At 43.5% G+C, this 21,538-nt stretch overlaps 2 protein-coding genes across 2 annotated transcripts; both read right to left on the reverse strand.

The window, feature by feature from the left end:
- On the reverse strand, window positions 1-6,815 carry nol11 (nucleolar protein 11). The gene is made up of 18 exons (XM_076171080.1): window positions 6,643-6,815; window positions 5,685-5,798; window positions 5,317-5,373; window positions 5,013-5,161; window positions 4,868-4,925; window positions 4,614-4,755; window positions 3,893-4,099; window positions 3,677-3,753; window positions 3,142-3,265; window positions 2,899-2,990; window positions 2,712-2,777; window positions 2,440-2,624; window positions 2,154-2,279; window positions 1,674-1,922; window positions 1,420-1,498; window positions 1,133-1,225; window positions 889-996; window positions 1-635 (listed from the first exon to the last, which is right to left on the reverse strand). The coding sequence occupies exons 1-18, from the start codon at window positions 6,787-6,789 to the stop codon at window positions 522-524; spliced, it is 2,187 nt and encodes a 728-aa protein (XP_076027195.1). The 5' UTR covers window positions 6,790-6,815; the 3' UTR covers window positions 1-521.
- Window positions 6,816-9,495: 2,680 nt separating this feature from the next.
- On the reverse strand, window positions 9,496-21,296 carry LOC143016665 (uncharacterized). Its single transcript, XM_076171104.1, has 12 exons — window positions 21,118-21,296; window positions 20,878-20,967; window positions 19,949-20,626; window positions 19,692-19,834; window positions 19,500-19,600; window positions 19,102-19,225; window positions 17,879-18,056; window positions 17,673-17,762; window positions 17,229-17,423; window positions 16,965-17,107; window positions 16,773-16,873; window positions 9,496-10,709 (listed from the first exon to the last, which is right to left on the reverse strand). Exons 1-12 carry the CDS (start codon window positions 21,230-21,232, stop codon window positions 10,571-10,573), a joined length of 2,097 nt encoding a protein of 698 aa, XP_076027219.1. The 5' UTR covers window positions 21,233-21,296; the 3' UTR covers window positions 9,496-10,570.
- Between the last annotated feature and the right edge of the window lie 242 nt (window positions 21,297-21,538).

Consider the following 21,538-nt stretch of genomic DNA (forward strand, 5'->3'; position numbering starts at 1 on the left):
CATGGTTTAACAATTTTTTTATATTGCTATAGATTTGTGAGCAAACAAATGCACTTCTGTAGAAATCGCAACGAGTTATAAAGACAGGAGATTGACACATGTTCAGTTGTATCAGGACACGTACAAAAACATCCAATCGCTCTCATAATTGTGTCCAAACGTTGAATAAAATGTTATAAACCATGACCATACTCTTGAACAGCTGGCTTCCCTATAGATTTCTTACTTATTGTACCAAGTTTATCTTACAACCAGGCTCTTCATGTAATCGTGAAATCGACATTCTATAAGAGCGATGAAAGCCCTGTCAGCACAGATGAGTTTAAAAGACGGTGGAACGGGCGTCTGCGTGTTACGTCTATGGTACATCAGGAGTTGTTCACGTGTAAAACTGCATGCATTGTTACTTTTGTGGCATGATAAACTTGAAATGTTCATAATCCATTGGGGGGGCGGGGGGCATGTAAAACCTCCACACTAGCACAGGTGAGAGGTTTCACGAATCCTTTTCTGTACAGATCCTAAAACAGCTCGATGATTTCAATGGAGTATTGTCCAACTTCCTGTGTGGTCTTCATCTTGTTGAGCTCTTGCAGGCTGCCCTCGATCTTCCCCAGCTCAGAAACCAGCCTCACCTGAGGACGGGAAAAGCATCTTGGTTTAAGTTCTTTCCCTGAGAGTTTATAAATACGTTTCTGCTCTGTTGTAAGCTGTGAGGCCTGACCCGCCCAAAAGCACGGGTCACTGAGTGCAACCAGCCATCAATAAAGCCCAGTGTTATACTGGCGTAGAGGATATTAGCTCTCTCAGAACACACATGAGTGAATCTGTTTGCAAACATGTACAATCAACATCAATAAACCAATGTCCAATAAGGAAGACGGTTACCTGGGACTTGACAAAGGTGTGGAGGTTCCGCAGTAAGCCTTTGGCCTCTGGAGTCATGACGAGCACCGTGAAGTGGGCGTCCAACAACAAGCACACCCAATCCATGAGCTGCAATCAAAACGGAAAGGAAGCAGGCTTGAATCGTGTCTGAGAGGGAGGGTTGGTTTACTGCATTGATCCGTTTGTTAATAATAACAGAATGCACTGAGATGAGGAGCGTAGCGGTCAGATGTGGGGTACGGACCTGCGTCAGAGTTGGCGACCTGAATCCAGGCGTCTGTGTTGCATCATCCTGGACATATCTTAGGTAGAGGAACTGCAGGTACTGGAGGAAAAGCTGGTGGGACGGAAGGAAACATGGACAATGCAAAGAAGATGAATGAAACACCAAGCATTATAGAATTGCTAATTCAATGCAACGTACAATAGGACATCAATTCCTTTAGGGGGAAAGAAGACTTCAGCTTCATCCCATCTGGACCCATGTGTATGTACACGGGTGGACAAACGTCAAACAATGACTTTACTCACAGTAACTTGCTGGGAGGAGAGATCTTTGAGATGTGGGAGGAGAAAGGACTCGCTGTACGCCGTCTGCAGGATCTCATTGCTATGCAGCGTGAAGTTAAGATCTCATACTTCCACAAATGAATGTTTAACTCCAATACTTACATTCTTCAATTATATTTCAGTTATATTATCCTTCCTTTTCCCTCCACTTAGTGTTGCCAGTTGTACATTCCTTTAGAAATAGGACAGATGTTTCTGGTGCATTGGGAGGATACAGTAAGATAGCTTTGTGTAATCCCACGGGGCAGATCTGTCCAGACTGGATCGAAGGGGTTTGGTCTTCCGTTCTGGCCTTGGGGGCGGCTCCGTCTCCACTCACAGTGTCTGAGCGCTCCTCCTCAGAGGGGGCGTCACCAAAACCGTTCTGCAAGCCGTCCTGGCCGCGCCCGCTGGAAATGAGTGTTTCCATGAAGGAGACGCTGTCGGGCTCCAGGCTCTCCATCTCTGCATCGCCGTCTGGCATACTGCAGCAAGAAGGGACAAGAAGTCGCCTTTACATTAAACAGTTCATCCAGCCAATGGTCTGATTAGGTTAACCCTGAAATTCTGCTGAGTCTTGTACGGCTCTATTGTTCTGATTAACTGTGGTATTCAACACCATGAATGGTGAATAGTGCCGGAGGAGTTCTTCGCTTCAAAACGTTATGATGAGAAAGAGAAGGGCTTTTGTTCACATTTCAATCATTTGTTTTCACCTTATAAAGGCCTTAAGGCAGGCACAGGTGATGGCTTCAGGGATGTCGGGGAAGAGCTGCAAGCAGAGCTGACACAGGAAGTAGTCCTTCCTCTCCAGGGCCAGCAGCAGAAGCTCAGGACACACACTGTGGGAGGCACACGGGTGTATGGTCACAACAACAACAACAACAACAACAAGCTGTTATTTGAAGACAGCTTAACATTTACGGGTTAACTTTTAGTTCATTCCCCTTAATTATCTAGAAAAGGCTTGCTTCCCTGGTCCTGTAGTGCTGCCTTACTGACCTGTGGCAGAGGCACTGAGTGTGAACGAGCTGTGCCAGGGTGCTGGAGGTGTAGAAGGCCGGGTCAGCCAGACTCCGACACACGAGGGCCGACGCCAGCTGCCCCGCTGAGGGCTGCAGGTCCTGGATCTCTGCTCTGGACAGGAGGCCCTCCACCTCCTTCTGGACCTCCTCCACTGGTGCCGTCTGTGGGGGGCGGAGACAGAATGATTTTGTCAGGTATATTGTGTCAGAACTCTCAGAATTCAGCTGCGTTCAGGTTCAGGATTTCACCTTGATGAGCTCCAGAACTTGGTCAACAGTCAAACTAGGCGATGATTGGATCTTGCGGTTTGTTCTCTGTATGGGAAGATAAGCAATGTTAATGATGACTGTTAAAGATCAGAGTGGGTGACAATTAGTTGCGGTAAGACATCTGTAAGTTGCCCCATGTTGCCTCACGTCAAACAAACCAAATTACCGTCTTCCTGGTCTCCGCTGTTCTAGGTGGTTGAGCTTTCTCCCCGTGCAGGATGTTGTTCCACGACGGTACGGAAGCTGCAGCTTTGCACTCTGGATAGACACACAGCAACATCACCAAATGGAATCAACAAGTACTTATCAGCTAGGAATCATTAAAGGTGATGAAGCAACAATACGAATAATGTACATCAGCATCAAATGTATGTAGTTCATTTTGCTGTACAGCTGCTGGTCTGCTCACCTTCAGTCTTGGCCTGCTTTAGTTTGCCCAGGGCCGCAGCCAGGGAAGACTTGGGGCAGTCATATGGAATCACAGACAAGGTTTTCCCGTGTGGTATGAACAACTTGCTGGAAAAATTCCAGAGCTACGACAGAAAAGGAAAATGTACACAAAGCAGGGATGAATGAATACGCTTTGAGGGGGAAAGTGAGTGAGTTAGTGTGAGTGTGAGTGTGAGTGTGAGTGTGTGTGTGTGTGTGTGTGTGTGTGTGTGTGTGTGTGTGTTAAGACTGTCATCTGCTATAAAGTTGTGAGGAAGGACGGGGAGCCTGGTCACAGTGGAGAGCAGACGGAATGATCTGCCAGAGTCATACAGTCCTGCATCAGCACTCAGCAGCTGGAAGGACAGGGAACCCTGGCACACGGAGCATGTAAACATGCTGCCACACCGCTAGCCTCATCCTAACTCGACACCGATCGTATACCAGAGGAAGATGAGGAAACAATGGGCTTGGTGGGGTTACACTCTCAGTTAATGAGGCCAGAGGATTCCTACCTGTCCATAGATCTTCCCTGCCATCTCCTTCCCTGCCTGGAGCGTCTGGAAATTGGTATTCCAGATGCAGAGGAAGTCTGAAGAATGGAAAACAGAATATTTACAACTCATATCCAGGCCCACGTCACCATTGGTTCAATCAAACTCTTTCAGGGTAAAAGATGAACTTCCTCCACAGCCCACTGGTGTTCATCACAGTCACAGTGTGACCTTTACCTTTGCCAGCTCCGGCAGAAGGGTGAGGCACGCCCACCACCGCCACGTGAGCTTCATCCAGGACCACGGCCGACGCTGCCCCCAGCAGGCCCTCGCCTACGGGAAGGTCCAGCTGCAGGCTGCGGGGCAGTGGAAGGGCCTGGGCCCCCTCGTCGGCCCCCAGGCCCCGCACAGACACCACGCTCTGGTACACGCGACCGTTTGGGTCTGGGAGAGAGAGAGACACGAGGGACAGAAGGTAGAAAGCAGCGCAGAGTGAGACAGATGACAGGGATGCATTCATGTGCGCCACATTTTACAAGCATTTAACAGGACTGAGATAAATATCCCATAAAAATGCAGTGTGTGACCCAACACAGTCTGCATTACTGTAAAGAGAAGGAGGGTAGATAGAGGAGGATGACTGACATGAGGAGCAGAGGACAACCGAGTGAGTGATGGCCTCAATCAATGAGTTTGTTTCCCTCAGTGGCCGTTAGGAGACCTGCCTGCTGGTGATGTCACGTACTGCAACTCTGTGCGTTTATGTGATACTTGTTGGGATTGTGCGACTATTTCACTTTCAACTTTTAATTTCCACCGACTCCTAAGTTGCTGGGCAAACAGACTAGGGGTTCCATTTTTTGTGAACCTTGAATATTCAACTTTGGAGGTACACTCCAATCCCTTTAAAAAACAGAAACAAAGAAGAGTGTGTGTCATAAAGGAACTGCAGGCTTACACAGATAAAGCAGGCTGATGCGTTTCTCCCTGCAGGAGGCAGAGAAGCTGAGTGGGCAGAGGCCAGGCTCCTCTCGCTCCAATCTGTACCGCTGCAGCGTGTTGGGGTTCAGTCTCTGCAGGTACAGGAAGTGATCTCCTCTCTGTGGTGGGGAAAGAAATAAAGACACGTGTCAAGACGAGGAGGGCCAGGTTTGCTCTTCAGGTCTGGATGCCTTAAAAGCGACAAATGCAGAAGAATACAAACGCCCTTACCTGTTCAGTGGTGAAGATGACAAACTGCTGTGTATCAACAACAATATGTGTGCTCCACCTAAAGAAGACAAGAGGAGTTATTGACGGGGAGAGATTTTGGACCTCGGCTGTTTAAAGGGGCTGTAACGCACAGGAGGACACAGACCTGATGGTTTCTTCTGGGGCCAGGATGTCCTCCACTGGCTGCTGAGGAGCAGCAAGGAGAGATTCCAGGAGTCTCACAGCTCCTCTCTGAAACAAGACCACAGGTTCTCCTCCAGAGACGCAGTGGACCCTCCACACATTTGATGACACCTGAGGGGAACAGTAGGAATGTTAACGGGAGCATGAATGTGAAAGGGTGAGAGGGGGGATGCTTATCGGGACTACCTTGACTGGATTCTACGCATTACACACACACACATTTGGAGAGTTGGAGCAAACAACTGAACCGACACGTTCACACTTACAGTGGCTTTGAAGGCTTTATCCAAGAGGACGTCTTCCTCTTTCCAAACTCTGATCACCTTGGAAACAAAACAAAAGATGTTAACTCCTGAGAGGATGAGGCGGACACTTGGGACAGCTCAGCACTACAGACGGATAGAAAATGGAGGAGGTGACGGCGAGACAAGCAGAGTTTCCTGGACCAGTCTGGCAAAACAACATCAACTGGATTTGAAGGCGAGTTAACAAGTACAGATGATTCCTCTCTCATGCTCCCTCCGGTAGTAGTGAGAGATTACCAGAGTGAAAACAACAACTAACACTTGAACAATCGACTTAGTTTCCCCCCCAGAATGCACTGCTGCAGTCTTTTTTCAGGTTCACCTCTTACCTTGCTGTCTGAGACGGCCACATACTCCTTGGTCTGCAGGTTGTACACAGCTGAGCAGCTCAGCGTCTGTCCCTGTTTCACTGTCCAGCTGCCCAGGGGCTTCTGGTCTGAAACCTGCAGGAAACAGCACAAACACACCTGTGAGTGACATACATACACACAAACGCACAAACACCGAAGTCCCTTAAACACACCGCCGTTCACACTGAGCAGAGACGGAGAAGGTGACGTCACAGATAACGACACAACCTGGTCCTCTCTTGCAGTCTCCGATTCTAGGACAAATCCCAGAAAACCTCTGCAACCAAAGAACAAGCGCCGCAGTTACCTCACACACCACCAGGGGGATTTCAGAGCCCACTAGCGGTACACGCCCCACCGGTTGAGAACCCGTTAACTACCAAAAAGTTCTAATCCTGAGCCGAAATGTGCAAATACCCTAACAGGTCATAGTTTACATGTTGTTTAACATGTTTAACACTTCTGTTACCATCTTCTCAACGTACTACTACATAATATCAGTCAGCGCATTAACTTGATGATAGAACAAGAGGAAACTGTTTTGAATTGGTAGACGTCACTCTTCATGCAGCATTTAAGCACATTACAATGACACCTTCTCCAACAACAACATGGCAGAAGAAGACGACGAGACAAACAAGGGAAAAAGCCTTAAAAAGGGAACTTTTCTTCAGAGAGGGGCGACATTAGTTAGCTAGTTAGCTAACCTCGAGCTACAACAGTGTGACAGTGTTTCCTCCATATGGGGAAGCAGAACATCTCTAAACACCCCCGACACTTTGTGACGACTTTAATGGATACAAAAGGAGGGTTTCCATGACAGCCACTTATATTTACGATATGTTGTACATAAGAATCAACAACAGCCAGCACACACACGCACGCGCCCGTTGAAACACCGGACCCAGATCGAAGCCCCCCGCGCCCCCGCCGGTACCTTATACAGAGTGACCGATCTGGTGGAGTCCGTGACGAGGACATGGTCGCTGTCTCTCTCCTGCTCGATCCCCTGGATGCCGGAGTCGGCCAGGTTCGGAGCCGGGACGAGCCCGTACAACGTGTAACCCTCATACAGCGCAGCCATGCTGGACGAGAAGAGCGTGAAGACGCTTGAATCTCGCGACACTTGAGGGGCGAGCGTACGTATTTCAGCGAGTCAAAACGTGCGTGGAAACATTTCAGCGCCCCCGTGTGGCGATATGGGAAAGTACACGCCTTAAATTCGAAAATTTAAGGGCGCTTCACTGATTGCACAGGTTTTTAAAATGCAAGCTTTAAATACTATTTCAATTGGATAATTGAAATAATAACGTATTTTCCTAATAGAAACCGAACCTCGGGGAGATTCCCTGTCCACCAATGGCTGGGTGTGCAATAGGAACTTTCAATAAAACAATAATATTACCTTCTACACACATGAACATCCAAGAGAATCTCAAAACACAGTGCAAAGACATTTTTATGATTGATGTTTTTATTTATTTATTTTGACATGCTCATGTGAAACGTTTTGCTGAATAATGACTGAAAATGCTCTGGGTTCTCCTGAATAGTGTGGAATAATATATAAAGCTTTCATCAGACTATCATCTCTGCATCTTTGTGCTGTTTGAGCAGCATCAACAAAGGATTTGGTTTCCGATGTAAAATCTTTAACTCGCTAACTTCTCACAAACACTGTACCTTTCCAAAGAACAACCTGCATCATTAAATGCATCGTATCTCTTATCAAACTCTGCACAGTCTTCATCTCCATCTGCATTATTAGGCTCTCCTGGTGCCCAGGCCCTGTACGAGATAAAGAGGGATCATTTCAACGTTGATCATTTTCTTTCTATCATTCTTACTTTACCAGAATACACTGATGACCGGAGTGTAAGAAAGGATTGTGTCACCACATTCTGTCTCTATTCCTTACCCATCAGTCAGTCCTGTTCCGTCCACCCACCTCCACTGTCCCTCATTGTCCAAATCAGACAGACCAATCCAGAAAGGATAGTGGAGGTCCTTCAAAAATGCCTGAGAGTAAAAAATGATACAGAGAAAAGAATTAACAAGCAATTATGTGTAAAAACCTGGAGACCACAGCCCCGTCCATCCCTCTCTCACCTGTTCTCCTCTGCTGTTGATGATCACCAGGTTGGCTCCTCTGAGCAAACACTCTTGTCTGCTACCTTTCCAGTTTTTCCTGTAATTAGACACGTAGTAACAGCTGCACTGAAACTTGAGCCAGCCCGGTGGACATCGCATCCCTGCAAAGTAAAACATCAGGATGTGAGGTGTTGGCAGATTCCAGCAGCTTTACATTTTAAAGTCAACACCAGAAAAGTGCTGTTTTTTTTAAACAGGTGAAGCAAATTTGACCAACAACAGCATTTCTGGAACAGGTCTCTCTCTCTCATCAGGTTGTTCATCCTGGTCTGTAGCTGGTCTCTCTCTCTGGCCAGGTCACGAGTCTTTATCTCTTGCAGTTGAATCGTCGTACTGTTTTCCTCTCTTTGGTGACCTGCAAAAAAATGTTTTGTTATACAATGAAACACATTTGAGGAAACAATGAGTACAGCAGCCATGAAAGGCTACAGAATAGGAAAGTAAACGTCTTAAGTCATTCAAGTGCAGAATACAAAACATGTAGATGGTTGATGATGAAAATTATAAAGAGATGCTTGATGAATGAAAGTTAATCAGGTTATTTGCCTGATTAAGGTTACCTCATAGCTTTATCTATCAACTGTAACCTTCAAAGCAATCTGCATCAGGTCATAGTTTACACGTTGTTTAACATGTTAACACTTCTGTTACCATCTTCACAACTGCACTGCTTCATAATATGTGTCAGCACATTAACATTATGACAGAACAACAGGAAACTGTTTTGAATTGGTAGACGTCACTCTTCATGCAGCATGTAAGCACATTACAATGACACCGTCTCCAACAACAACATGGCAGAAGAAGACGACGAGACCAACAAGAGAAAAAACCTTAAAAAGGGAACTTTTCTTCAGAGAGGGGCGACATTAGTTAGCTCAGTGGTTCTTAACCTTATTAGAAGTACTGAACCCCGCAAGCTTCATCAGTGCATTCACCGAACCCTTCGTAATTAGAAAAATAAAATATGATTTCTTCAAAACTTAGGTATATATTTTATTAGTGCATCAGTTGCACACAAAATCACTGTGTTCAAAGAACAAAACCAACAAAACATGAATTTCACACAAAACCATAACTCATTGAATATTTACTGCAAATCAATGTGACTTTTGCTGTTGCCGTTTAGATACAGTTCAGAAATACGCCGCTCCACCTTGGAAAGTGCCACTCTCATATCACTTTCGCAACAAAGTCTGTTCCTTTTCTTAGTTTTCATGTCTACCATCCTCGAAAAGGGTTGCTTGCAAAGATACGTTGTAACAAACGGTGTGACTATCTCAAGGGCTTTCTCAGCAATAACAGGGTATGGTACGATTTGGTGACACCAAAACATTGAGGGTGTTGTTGTTCTGATGAGTTGCTGTTGAAGCTGGCTCTGTTGAATGATTTGAATGATTTCGTCGAGGTATTCAGCGTTTTTGAAGGGGCATTACGAGCCCATAGAAAAGTAAACAAAAGCAAGGCGTCTAAACGGAGTGAAGAACCCTCAAAAAAACTTCCATTTCTTAAAGAAACCTACTTTTTGTTGCACGGCTTGCTAATACAAATCCATTGCAAGCAGTCAACAGTCTTCCCCTTAATTGAATTCATAGGTTTTTGACAAGTTTGTTTTTGTCCAATAATCCTCAATCCTTATACAATTGAACTGGAGACGAAAAGGTTTGACATAGTCGTACAAATCAAAGATGGATGTTGTTTTATTTACTAGGGTGGGATGAAACCATTTTATACCATCTGTAATCCGCGTGGCAAAGAAACATTGTGTTGCCAAATTGTATACTGTTTGTGTCTTGACCCCTGCCGAACCCCTGAGAATGACTCACCGAACCCCTGGGGTTCCATCGAACCCAGGTTAAGAACCACTGAGTTAGCTAGTTATCCGATCCGATTATTTCAATTCTTTTGTACTTCATAGTAGAATAAATAGGCAGAGTTAGGGCTGATCTGGTTAATGCTTGATTCTGGCATTTTTTTCCTGCCCTTAATTGAGTTTAACATCAATCAGCTGCATTCACTCAAATACATTCTTGCTGCTCGTGATTCAAAGTCTCAAATATCCTCACGCTCTCACAGATGTCCTCTGATCACACGCACATCACTTCGTGTATATTTCTGATCCTGACCACATCCTCCCCTGTTTCTTCATGTGGCACAGCTGATTCTTGCTTGTCTGTGCTACTGTCAGACTGCAGACTGTGTTCTAATGCTGGTATTTGATTGGATGCAGAGCCGATGAATGCGGCCCATTGTTTGTGATGTCGGGCTGAAAATAATCTTGACACAAACATATATGAATGTAACTTGTTTTAGGAGATGAGCCAGAGCAATAAACCAACAGACAAATATCATGTGTAAGCTTCATCATTATGTATTTCAAGAAGATGGAGTTACAAAAAGAAGAGCTGCAGTTTACACTTTGTCTCCTTAAGTAACAATGAGACACATTCAAAACAGAGTTCTGATCAAACACCTTCACTTCAGGTTTGCTTGAGCAGTGACCTTGTCGTTGAACTATGATGCACTTAGAGAGACGGGATACAAAAGGAATACAAAGCAGGCAAGAGGATATAAGACAGTTACAAAAAAAGTCAGGTAATACAAGTGAAAGGTTCTGTCATGGTGGAATAATATGTAAAGCTTTGTTCAGACTTTCAGCTCCACTTCTCTTTGTGCTGTTTGAGCAGCATCAGCAAAAGGTTTGGTTTCATTTCTTAAGTAGATACTAACTTCTCACAAACACTGTGCTTCATGGCAGAACAACTTGCATCATTCCATGCATTGAATTTCTGAAGAAGCTCCACACAGTCTTCACCTCCGTATTCATCATTAGGCTCTTCAGGTGCCCAGATCCTGTATGAGATAAAGAGGAATCATTTCAACAGTTTTCTTTGTATTATTCTAATCGTACATACATTTCTCAGCCAAAGAGAATGTCTGTTTCTAAATAATCATATCATATAATTAGGGCTGCACCTAACGATCATTTTTTCAACGATTAATCTACATATTATATTTATTACGCAATATAACAATCATTCCCCCCAAAATAAATATCAAATTTATCTCATTAATATTTCAATATTTTCTTCAATCATCTCCTCTTGAAAGCAAACAACAAAGACTTGCAATGAATTATTCCACAACTAGCCACCTTTTGACTGATAATCTCCGTTTTACAATACAACATATTGCGTATTTAATTCATGTATGGGTGATCTAACGCAATCTGCATTCAACAACAAAAATACATGAGAAGCAGGTCGGTTTGTGCTTCAGCACGTCAGCCGGCAGAGACCCGCTTGCGAGCCACACGTCAGCCACGAGCCGCACGACGGACAGCATAGAACCGCACGGCGGCCGGCAGAGAGCCGCCTTGACAACACCCTCGGCGATGCTTTCACTTTTGAACGTGGATTGCTTTAGTCGCCAGGTTTCGCAAGGTTGTGTTCCGGTTGCGTGCATGCTTCCACCTGGCGCAGCCATCTGATGTCATTACGACGCGCCGGCGAATTGATATGCTAATCGACGTATTTACATAAACGAGTAGTCGATTTACGTCGACCCTTCACCCCACCTCTACATATATAATGCACCCACTGGTTGAGCTGTAGGTAAAATGGGGTTTGGTGGAGTTTTGAAGAACTCACTCACATGAGTACTTCAGACTGAGACGTGAAAAGTAAATGAAGTGGCTCTGATGACCGGAGTGTAAGAAAGGATTGTGTCATCACATTCTGTCTCTATTTCTTACCTATAAGTCAGTCCTGTTCCGTCCACCCACCTCCACTGTCCCTTATTGTCCAAATCAGACAGACCAATCCAGAAACGATCTTGTAAGTCCTTTAAAAATTCCTGAGAGTGAAAAATGATACAGAGAAAAGAATTAGACAAGCAATTAGGTAAAAAAACTGGTTGTGTGCAAATGTGAAGGTGAGGTCAGGAGACCACAGCCCCGTCCATCCCTCTCTCACCTGTTCTCCTCTGCTGTTGATGATCACCAGGTTGGCTCCTCTGAGCAAACACTCTTGTCTGCTATCGTTCCAATTTTCCCTGTACTTAGAGACGTAGTAACAGCTGCTCTGAAACTTGTGCCAGCCCAGTGGACATCGCAGCCCTGCAAAGAAAAGCATCAGGATGTGAGCTGTTGGCCGATTCCAGCAGCTTTACATTTAAAAACAGCAGGTGAAGCAAGTTTGACCAACAACATCATTTTGTGGATTGTTCATACCTTTTATCTGAGAGAGGTGATTTATCAAGGTCTGTAACTGGTCTCTCTCTCTGGTCAGATTGTTGTTACTGGTCTGTAACTGGTCTCTCTCTCTGGTCAGGTTGTTGTTACTGGTCTGTAACTGGTCTCTCTCTCTGGTCAGGTTGTTGTTACTGGTCTGTAACTGGTCTCTCTCTCTGGTCAGGTTGTTGTTACTGGTCTGTAACTGGTCTCTCTCTCTGGTCAGATTGTTACTGGTCTGTAACTGGTCTCTCTCTCTGGTCAGGTTGTTGTTACTGGTCTGTAACTGGTCTCTCTCTCTGGTCAGGTTGTTGTTACTGGTCTGTAACTGGTCTCTCTCTCTGGTCAGGTTGTTGTTACTGGTCTGTAACTGGTCTCTCTCTCTGGTCAGGTTGTTGTTACTGGTCTGTAACTGGTCTCTCTCTCTCATCAGGTCTTGACTCTTTATTTTTTGCAGTTGAAGCATAGTACTGTTATGTATTTGTTGGTTTTCCTCTCTATTGTGACCTGCAAAAAAAAAATTGATGATGTGTTGTTTCTCATATAATGAAACACATTTGAGGAAACGATGAGTACAGCAGCCATGAAACACTACAGAATAGGAAACTAAACATCTTTAGTCATTGAAGTGCAGAATACAAAAGATTTGGATGGTTGACAATAAAAAAATCTCAAAAGCTCCAGGAGGACTGGATCAGACCAACAGGTGAGGACTTTCCCTCAGTTTAAGGACATTTTGTAACTCACTGAGAGTGAATCTCAGGCAGATGTTGAGAGCAGCTTGTAGCACACACAGGAGCCCAAAACTCACAGCAACCACTCTGAGGAGTTTTCTCCCTGTAGGAACCAAACACACACGTTCACCACACTGATGATGATGATGATGTGACATGGACACAGCATTGTTTTATCATTATTAAATCCTAATTGTTGAACTGCAGGCTTGTGTGACTCACCAGGCACTGCAGGAGTCACTCCTCGGGCTTCAACTGGGCTCCTGGATGAAATCAGAGCTTTGTTTATATAATCTTCCTCCATCTCAATCTCCTCTTCATTCAAACCACTCGCCATTTCAATGGAGAGTGATGAAGGTGTTGCTTGGTGAGCTGTGAACTGCTTCTTCAGTCTATGATAAGTCTCATGAGAAAATGCTTTATTTCCTCAATTCCGTTTTTAATTTCTTCTTTTTTACTTCTCTAATCTGGAGAAAGTGGGCGGGGTTAAGGCCAGTCCAGTTTTTGCCTGATTATGGCATCATCGTCCCTTCTGCTGTCCAGGCCCTCTACCCACCCTCAGCCTCTGTATCGCCATAGATACAATATAGTATAAACACAACACTCAGAATTGTGTCCACTTGATCTTCCTGTAACTGATTGATCATTGTATGAATGCTCCTATTGTTCTTCATCAGACCTGCTTATTCTGGGTCATTTGACCATGATTAAAGGATCAGCAGGTATGAAGTGTAACTGGAGCCCCTCCAGGTTAAACCTTTTGTAACAGATCTATAGTCTATGACTACATGCACGTATAACAGGAGGTCTGTGGTGACCAGAAGTCTATGGTGTAACGATAAATCTGTCAACTTCCTGCTCATAATGAGGTGAAAGGAGAAGAGCGCTGGGGGTGAAGATGACATCAGTAGTGGGGATCAGATATGGACAAAAGTTTGTTACACAGAACAAGGGGACAGTTTTCATCAGACCATGTTGTTTAATTTCATCAGATCAGAACAAATGACATGAGCTGGATATTATAGGGGATCATCATCATCATCATCATCAGGGAGGAGATCTGCTGCACCTTCAGCACTGCTCGATTTCAGATGGAAGTGAACCATGTTTGAATTTATAAACAAAATCACTGGGCTATAGAAAACACACACACACACACACACACATTTTGTTATTAATACAAGAACATATCTGAAAGGTTACCTCATAGCTTTATCCATCAACTGTAACCTTCAAAGCAATCTGCATCAGGTCATAGTTTACATGTTGTTTAACATGTTTAACACTTCTGTTACCATCTTCACAACTGCACTACTTCATAATATGTGTCGGCGCATTAACTTTATGACTGAACAACAGGAAACTGTTTTGAATTGGTAGACGTCACTCTTCATAAAAAAGGGAACCTCTTCAGAGGGGTGACGTTAGTTAGCTGGTTAGCTAACCCTGAGCCACAACAGTGCGACAGTGTTTCCTCTGTATGGGGAAGCAGAACATCTTTAAACACCCGCGACACTTTCTGACGCCTTTAATGGATAGAAAAGGAGGGTTTCCATGACAGCCACTTATATGTACGATATGTTGTACCAATGGCTGGGTGTGCAATAGGAACTTTCAATAAAACAATAATATTACATACTACACACATGAACATGCATGAGAATCTCAAAACACAGTGCAAAATGATTTTTATGATTGATGTTTTTATTTATTTATTTTGACATGCTCATGTGAAACCTATTGCTGAATTGTGACTGAAAATGCTCTGGGTTCTCCTGAATAGTGTGGAATAATATATAAAGCTTTCATCAGACTATCATCTCTGCATCTTTGTGCTGTTTGAGCAGCATCAACAAAGGGTTTGGTTTCAGATGTTAAGTAGCTTTAACTCATTAACTTCTCACAAACACTGTACCTTTCCAAAGAACAACCTGCATCATTAAATGCATTGTATCTCTTATCAAACTCTGCACAGTCTTCATCTCCATCTGCATTATTAGGCTCTCCTGGTGCCCAGGCCCTGTATGAGATAAAGAGGGATCATTTCAACGTTGATCATTTTCTTTCTATCATTCTTACTTTACCAGCATACACTGATGACACTACACTTCTTCAGTCTATAATAAGTCTCATGAGAAAATGCTTTATTTCCTCAATTCCGTTTTTATTTCTTCTTTTTTACTTCTGTAATCTGGAGAAAGTGGGCGGGGTTAAGGCCAGTCCAGTTTTTGCCTGATTATGGCATCATCGTCCCTTCTGCTGTCCAGGCCCTCTACCCACCCTCAGCCTCTGTATCGCCATAGATACAGTATAGTACAAAATCAACACTCAGAATTGTGTCCACTTGATCTTTCTGTAACTGATTGATCATTGTATGCATGCTCCTATTGTTCTTCATCAGGCCCTGCTTATTCTGGATCATTTGACCATGATTAAAGGATCAGCAGGTATGAAGTGTAACTGGAGCCCCTCCAGGTTAAACCTTTTGTAACAGATCTATAGTCTATGACTACATGCACGTGTAACAGGAGGTCTGTGGTGACCAGACGTCTATGGTGTAATGATAATTCTGTCAACTTCCTGCTCATAATGAGGTGAAAGGAGAAGAGCGCTGGGGGTGAAGATGACATCAGTAGTGGGGATCAGATATGGACAAAAGTTTGTTACACAGAACAAGGGGACAGTTTTCATCAGACCATGTTGTTTAATTTCATCAGATCAGAACAAATGACATGAGCTGGATATTACAGGGGATCATCATCATCATCATCAGGGAGGAGATCTGCTGCACCTTCAGCACTGCTCGATTTCAGATGGAAGTGAACCATGTTTGAATTTATAAAGAAAATCACTGGGCTATAGAAAACACACACACACACACACACACACATTTTGTTATTAATACAAGAACATATCTGAAAGGTTACCTCATAGCTTTATCTATCAACTGTAACCTTCAAAGCAATCTGCATCAGGTCATAGTTTACATGTTGTTTAACATGTTAACACTTCTGCTACCATCTTCACAACTGCACTACTACATAATATGTGTCGGCGCATGAACTTTACGACTGAACAACAGGAAATTGTTTTGAATTGGTAGACGTCACTCTTCCTTCAGCATTTAAGCACATTACAATGACAGCGTCTCCAACAACAACATGGCAGAAGAAGACGACGAGACAAACAAGAGAAAAAGCCTTAAAAAGGGAACTTTTCTTCAGAGAGGGGCGACATTAGTTAGCTAGTTAGCTAACCTTGAGCTACGACAGTGTGACAGTGTTTCCTCCGTATGGGGAAGCAGAACATCTTTAAACACCCGCGACACTTTCTGACGGCTTTAAGGAGGGTTTCCATGACAGCCGCTTATATGTACGATATGTTGTACCAATGGCTGGGTGTGCAATAGGAACTTTCAATAAAACAATAATATTACATACTACACACATGAACATGCATGAGAATCTCAAAACACAGTGCAAAATGATTTTTATGATTGATGTTTTTATTTATTTATTTTGACATGCTCATGTGAAACCTATTGCTGAATTGTGACTGAAAATGCTCTGGGTTCTCCTGAATAGTGTGGAATAGTATATTAAGCTTTCATCAGACTATCATCTCTGCATCTTTGTGCTGTTTGAGCAGCATCAACAAAGGGTTTGGTTTCAGATGTTAAGTAGCTTTAACTCATTAACTTCTCACAAACACTGTACCTTTCCAAAGAACAACCTGCATCATTAAATACATCGAATCTCTTATCAAACTCTGCACAGTCTTCTCCTCCATTTGCATTATTAGGCTCTCCTGGTGCCCAGGCCCTGTATGAGATAAAGAGGGATCATTTCAACGTTGATCATTTTCTTTCTATCATTCTTACTTTACCAGAATACACTGATGACCGGAGTGTAAGAAAGGATTGTGTCACCACGTTCTGTCTCTATGTCTTACCCATCAGTCAGTCCTGTTCCGTCCACCCACCTCCACTGTCCCTCATTGTCCAAATCAGACAGACCAATCCAGAAAAGGTCGTGTAAGCCCTTTAAAAATGCCTGAGAGTGAAAAATGATACAAAGAAAAGAATTAGACAAGCAATTATGTGCAAAAACCTGGAGACCACAGCCCCGTCCATCTCTCTCTCACCTGTTCCGCTCTGCTGTTGATGATCACCAGGTTGGCTCCACTGCGCAAACACTCTTGTCTGCTCTCCTTCCAATTTTTCTTGGATTTAGAGACGTAGTAACAGCTGCTCTGAAACTTGTGCCAGCCCAGTGGACATCCCAGCACTGCAAAGTAAAACATCAGGATGTGAGGTGTCGGTCGATTCCAGCAGCTTTACATTTCAAAGTCAAGACAACACCAGAAAAGTGCTGAATTATTTTAACAGGTGAAGCAAATCTGACCAACAACAGCATTCCTGGAACTGGTTTCTCTCTCTCATCAGGTTGTTCATCCTGGTCTGTAACTGGTCTCTCGTTCTGGTCAGGTTGTTGTAACTGGTCTGTAACTGGTCTCTCTCTCTCATCAGGTCGTGACTCTTTATCTCTTGCAGTTGAAGCATAGTACTGTTATGTATTTGTTGGTTTTCCTCTCTTTGGTGACCTGCAAAAAAAACAAACTGCAAATTGATGATGTGTTGTTTATAATATAATGAAACACATTTGAGGAAACGATGAGTACAGCAGCAATGAAACACTACAGAATAGGAAACTAAACATCTTTAGTCATTGAAGTGCAGAATACAAAAGATTTGGAGGGTTGACAATAAAAAAATCTCAAAAGCTCCATGATGACAGGATCAGACCAACAGGTGAGGACTTTCCCTCAGTTTAAGGACATTTTGTAACTCACTGAGAGTGAATCTCAGGCAGATGTTGAGAGCAGCTTGTAGCACACACAGGAGCCCAAAACTCACAGCAACCACTCTGAGGAGTTTTCTCCCTGTAGGAACCAAACACACACGTTCACACTGATGATGATGATGATGTGACATGGACACAGCATTGTTTTATCATTATTAAATCCTAATTGTTGAACTGTAGGCTTGTGTGACTCACCAGGCACTGCAGGAGTCACTCCTCTAGCTCCAGCTGGGCTCCTGGATGAAGACTGAGGGATGTTTCCATAATCTGCCTCCATCTCAATCTCCTCTTCATGCAAAACACTTACCATTTCAATGGAGAGTGATGAAGATGCTGCTTGGTGAGCTGTGAACTGCACCTTCACTTCCATTTCCTGTTATTAGACTCATGAGGAAGTAACACAGCGATTCTTTCCTTATTTCAATTATTTTGTTCTACTTCATAGTAGAATAAATAGACAGAGTTAGGGCTGATCTGGTTAATGCTTGATTCTGGCATTTTTTTCCTGCCATTAATTGAGTTTAACATCTATCAGTTGCATTCACTCAAATATTCTTCCTGCTCGTGATTCAAAGTCTCAAATATCCTCACGCTCTCACAGATGTCCTCTGATCACACGCACATCACTTCGTGTATATTTCTGATCCTGACCACATCCTCCCCTGTTTCTTCATGTGGCACAGCTGATTCTTGCTTGTCTGTGCTACTGTCAGACTGCAGACTGTGTTCTAATGCTGGTATTTGATTGGATGCAGAGCCGATGATTGCGGCCCATTGTTTGTGATGTCGGGCTGAAAATAATCTTGACACATATGTGATTACATATGAATGAAGCTTGTTTTAGGAGACGAGCCAGAGCAATAAACCAACAGACAAATATCATGTGTAAGCTTCATCATTATGAATTTCAAGAAGATGGAGTTACAATAAGAAGAGCTGCAGTTTACCCTTTGTCTCCTTAAGTAACAATGAGACACATTCAAAACAGAGTTCTGATCAAACACCTTCACTTCAGGTTTGCTTGAGCAGTGACCCTGTCGTTGAACTATGATGCACTTAGAGAGACGTCTCAGCTCCTCTTCTTAAAAACAAAAGAATGTTTCTACACCTGCCAACCTTCTTATTTCTCAGAGCTCATTTCCAGCAACATATAATAATAATAATGCGTTTATCTACATAGCACCTTTCAAAAGTTTAAGTTCAAAGTTATAAAGTGTTTTATGACAAAACAAATAAAAGGAATACAAACCAGGCAAGAGGATATAAAACAGTTTCAAAAAAAGTCAGGTAATACAAGTGAAAGGTTCTGTCATGGTGGAATAATATGTAAAGCTTTGTTCAGACTTTCAGCTCTACTTCTCTTTGTGCTGTTTGAGCAGCATCAACAAAAGGTTTGGTTTCATTTCTTAAGTAGATACTAACTTCTCACAAACACTGTGGTTCTTGTTAGAACAATTTCCATCATTCCATGCATTGAATACCCGAATAAGCTCCACACAGTCTTCACCTTCAATATCATTAGGCTCTCCAGGTGCCCAGATCCTGTATGAGATAAAGAGGAATCATTTCAACAGTTTTCTTTGTATTATTCTAATCGTACACACATTTCTCAGCCAAAGAGAATGTCTGTTTCTAAATTATCAAATCATATAATGCACCCACTGGTTGAGCTGTAGGTAAAATAGGGTTTGGTGGAGTTTTGAAGAACTCACTCACATGAGTACTTCAGACTGAGACGTGAAAAGTAAATGAAGTGGCTCTGATGACCGGAGTGTAAGAAAGGCTTGTGTCATCACATTCTGTCTCTATTTCTTACCCATCAGTCAGTCCTGTTCCGTCCACCCACCTCCACTGTCCCTCATTGTCCAAATCAGACAGACCAATCCAGAAACGTTCATGGAAGCCCTTCAGAAAGGCCTGGGAGTGAAAAATGATACAGAGAAAATAATTAGACTAGCAATTAGGTATGAAAACCTGGAGACCACAGCCCCGTCCATCCCTCTCTCACCTGTTCTCCTCTGCTGTTGATGATCACCAGGTTGGCTCCTAGGAGCAAACACCGTTGTCTGCTCTCCTCCCAATTTGTCCTGTAATCAGAGATGTAGTAACAGCTGCTCTGAAACTTCTCCCAGCCCGATGGACATCCCAGCACTGCAAAGAAAAGCATCAGGATGTGAGCTGTTGGCCGATTCCAGCAGCTTTACATTTAAAAACAGCAGGTGAAGCAAATTTGACCAACAACAGCATTTTGTAGATTGTTCATACCTGTTATCTGAGAGAGGCTATTTATCAAGGTCTGTAACTGGTCTCTCTCTCTGGTCAGGTTGTTGTGACTGGTCTGTAACTGGTCTCTCTCGCTGGTCAGGTTGTTGTTACTGGTCTGTAACTGGTCTCTCTCGCTGGTCAGGTTGTTGTTACTGGTCTGTAACTGGTCTCTCTTTCTGGTCAGGGTGTTGTAATTGGTCTGTAACTGGTCTCTTTCACTGGTCAGGTTGTTGTTACTGGTCTGTAACTGGTCTCTCTCTCTGGTCAGGTTGTTGTTACTGGTCTGTAACTGGTCTCTCTCTCTGGTCAGGTTGTTGTTACTGGTCTGTAACTGGTCTCTCTCTCTGGTCAGGTTGTTGTTACTGGTCTGTAACTGGTCTCTCTCTCTGGTCAGGTTGTTGTTACTGGTCTGTAACTGGTCTCTCTCGATGGTCAGGTTGTTGTTACTGGTCTGTAACTGGTCTCTCTTTCTGGTCAGGGTGTTGTAATTGGTCTGTAACTGGTCTCTTTCACTGGTCAGGTAGTTGTTACTGGTCTGTAACTGGTCTCTCTCTCTGGTCAGGTTGTTGTTACTGGTCTGTAACTGGTCTCTCTCTCTCATCAGCTCGCGACTCTTTATCTCTTGCAGTTGAAGCATAGTACTGTTATGTATTTGTTGGTTTTCCTCTCTTTGGTGACCTGCAAAAAAAAACAAAAAAACTAATTGATGATGTGTTGTTTGTCATATAATGAAACACATTTGAGGAAACGATGAGTACAGCAGCAATGAAACACTACAGAATAGGAAACTAAACATCTTTAGTCATTGAAATGCAGAATACAAAAGATTTGGAGGGTTGACAATAAAAAAATCTCAAAAGCTCCATCATGACTGGATCAGACCAACAGGTGAGGACTTTTCCTCAGTTTAAGGACATTTTGTAACTCACTGAGGGTGAATCTCAGGCAGATGTTGAGCGCAGCTTGTAGCACACACAGGAGCCCAAAACTCACAGCAACCACTCTGAGGAGTTTTCTCCCTGTAGGAAACCAAACACACACGTTCACCACACTGATGATGATGATGATGATGATGATGATGATGATGATGATGATGATGATAATGATGATTTGACATGGATACAGCATTGTTTTATCATTATTAAATCCTGCAGGCTTGTGTGACTCACCAGGCACTGCAGGAGTCACTCCTCTGGCTTCAGTTGGGCTCCTGGATGAAGACAGAGCGATGTTTCCATAATATGCCTCCATCTCAATCTCCTCTTCATGCAAACCACTCGCCATTTCAATGGAGAGTGATGAAAGTGTTGCCTGGTGAGCTGTGGGCTGCTACTTCTTATGAGAAATGTTCTAATTTCCTCATTTCAATTTATATTTTCTTCTTCTTTTTTACTTCTGTAATCTGGAGAAAGTGGGCGGGGTAAAGGCCAGTCTAGTTTTTGCCTGATTAGGGCATCATCGTCCCTTCTGCTGTCCAGGCACTCTACCCACCCTCAGCCTCTGTATCGCCATAGATACTATCCTGTATCTATGGCGATACAGAGGCTGAGTTGTATCCACTTGATCAGAATTGTGTCCACTTGATCTTCC

Source organism: Genypterus blacodes, unplaced genomic scaffold (genome assembly GCF_046128005.1).
Source record: "Genypterus blacodes isolate CSIRO-AG114 ecotype Tasmania unplaced genomic scaffold, CSIRO-AGI_Gbla_v1 ptg000240l_1, whole genome shotgun sequence".
In the NCBI taxonomy this organism is placed as follows: Eukaryota; Metazoa; Chordata; class Actinopteri; order Ophidiiformes; family Ophidiidae; genus Genypterus; species Genypterus blacodes.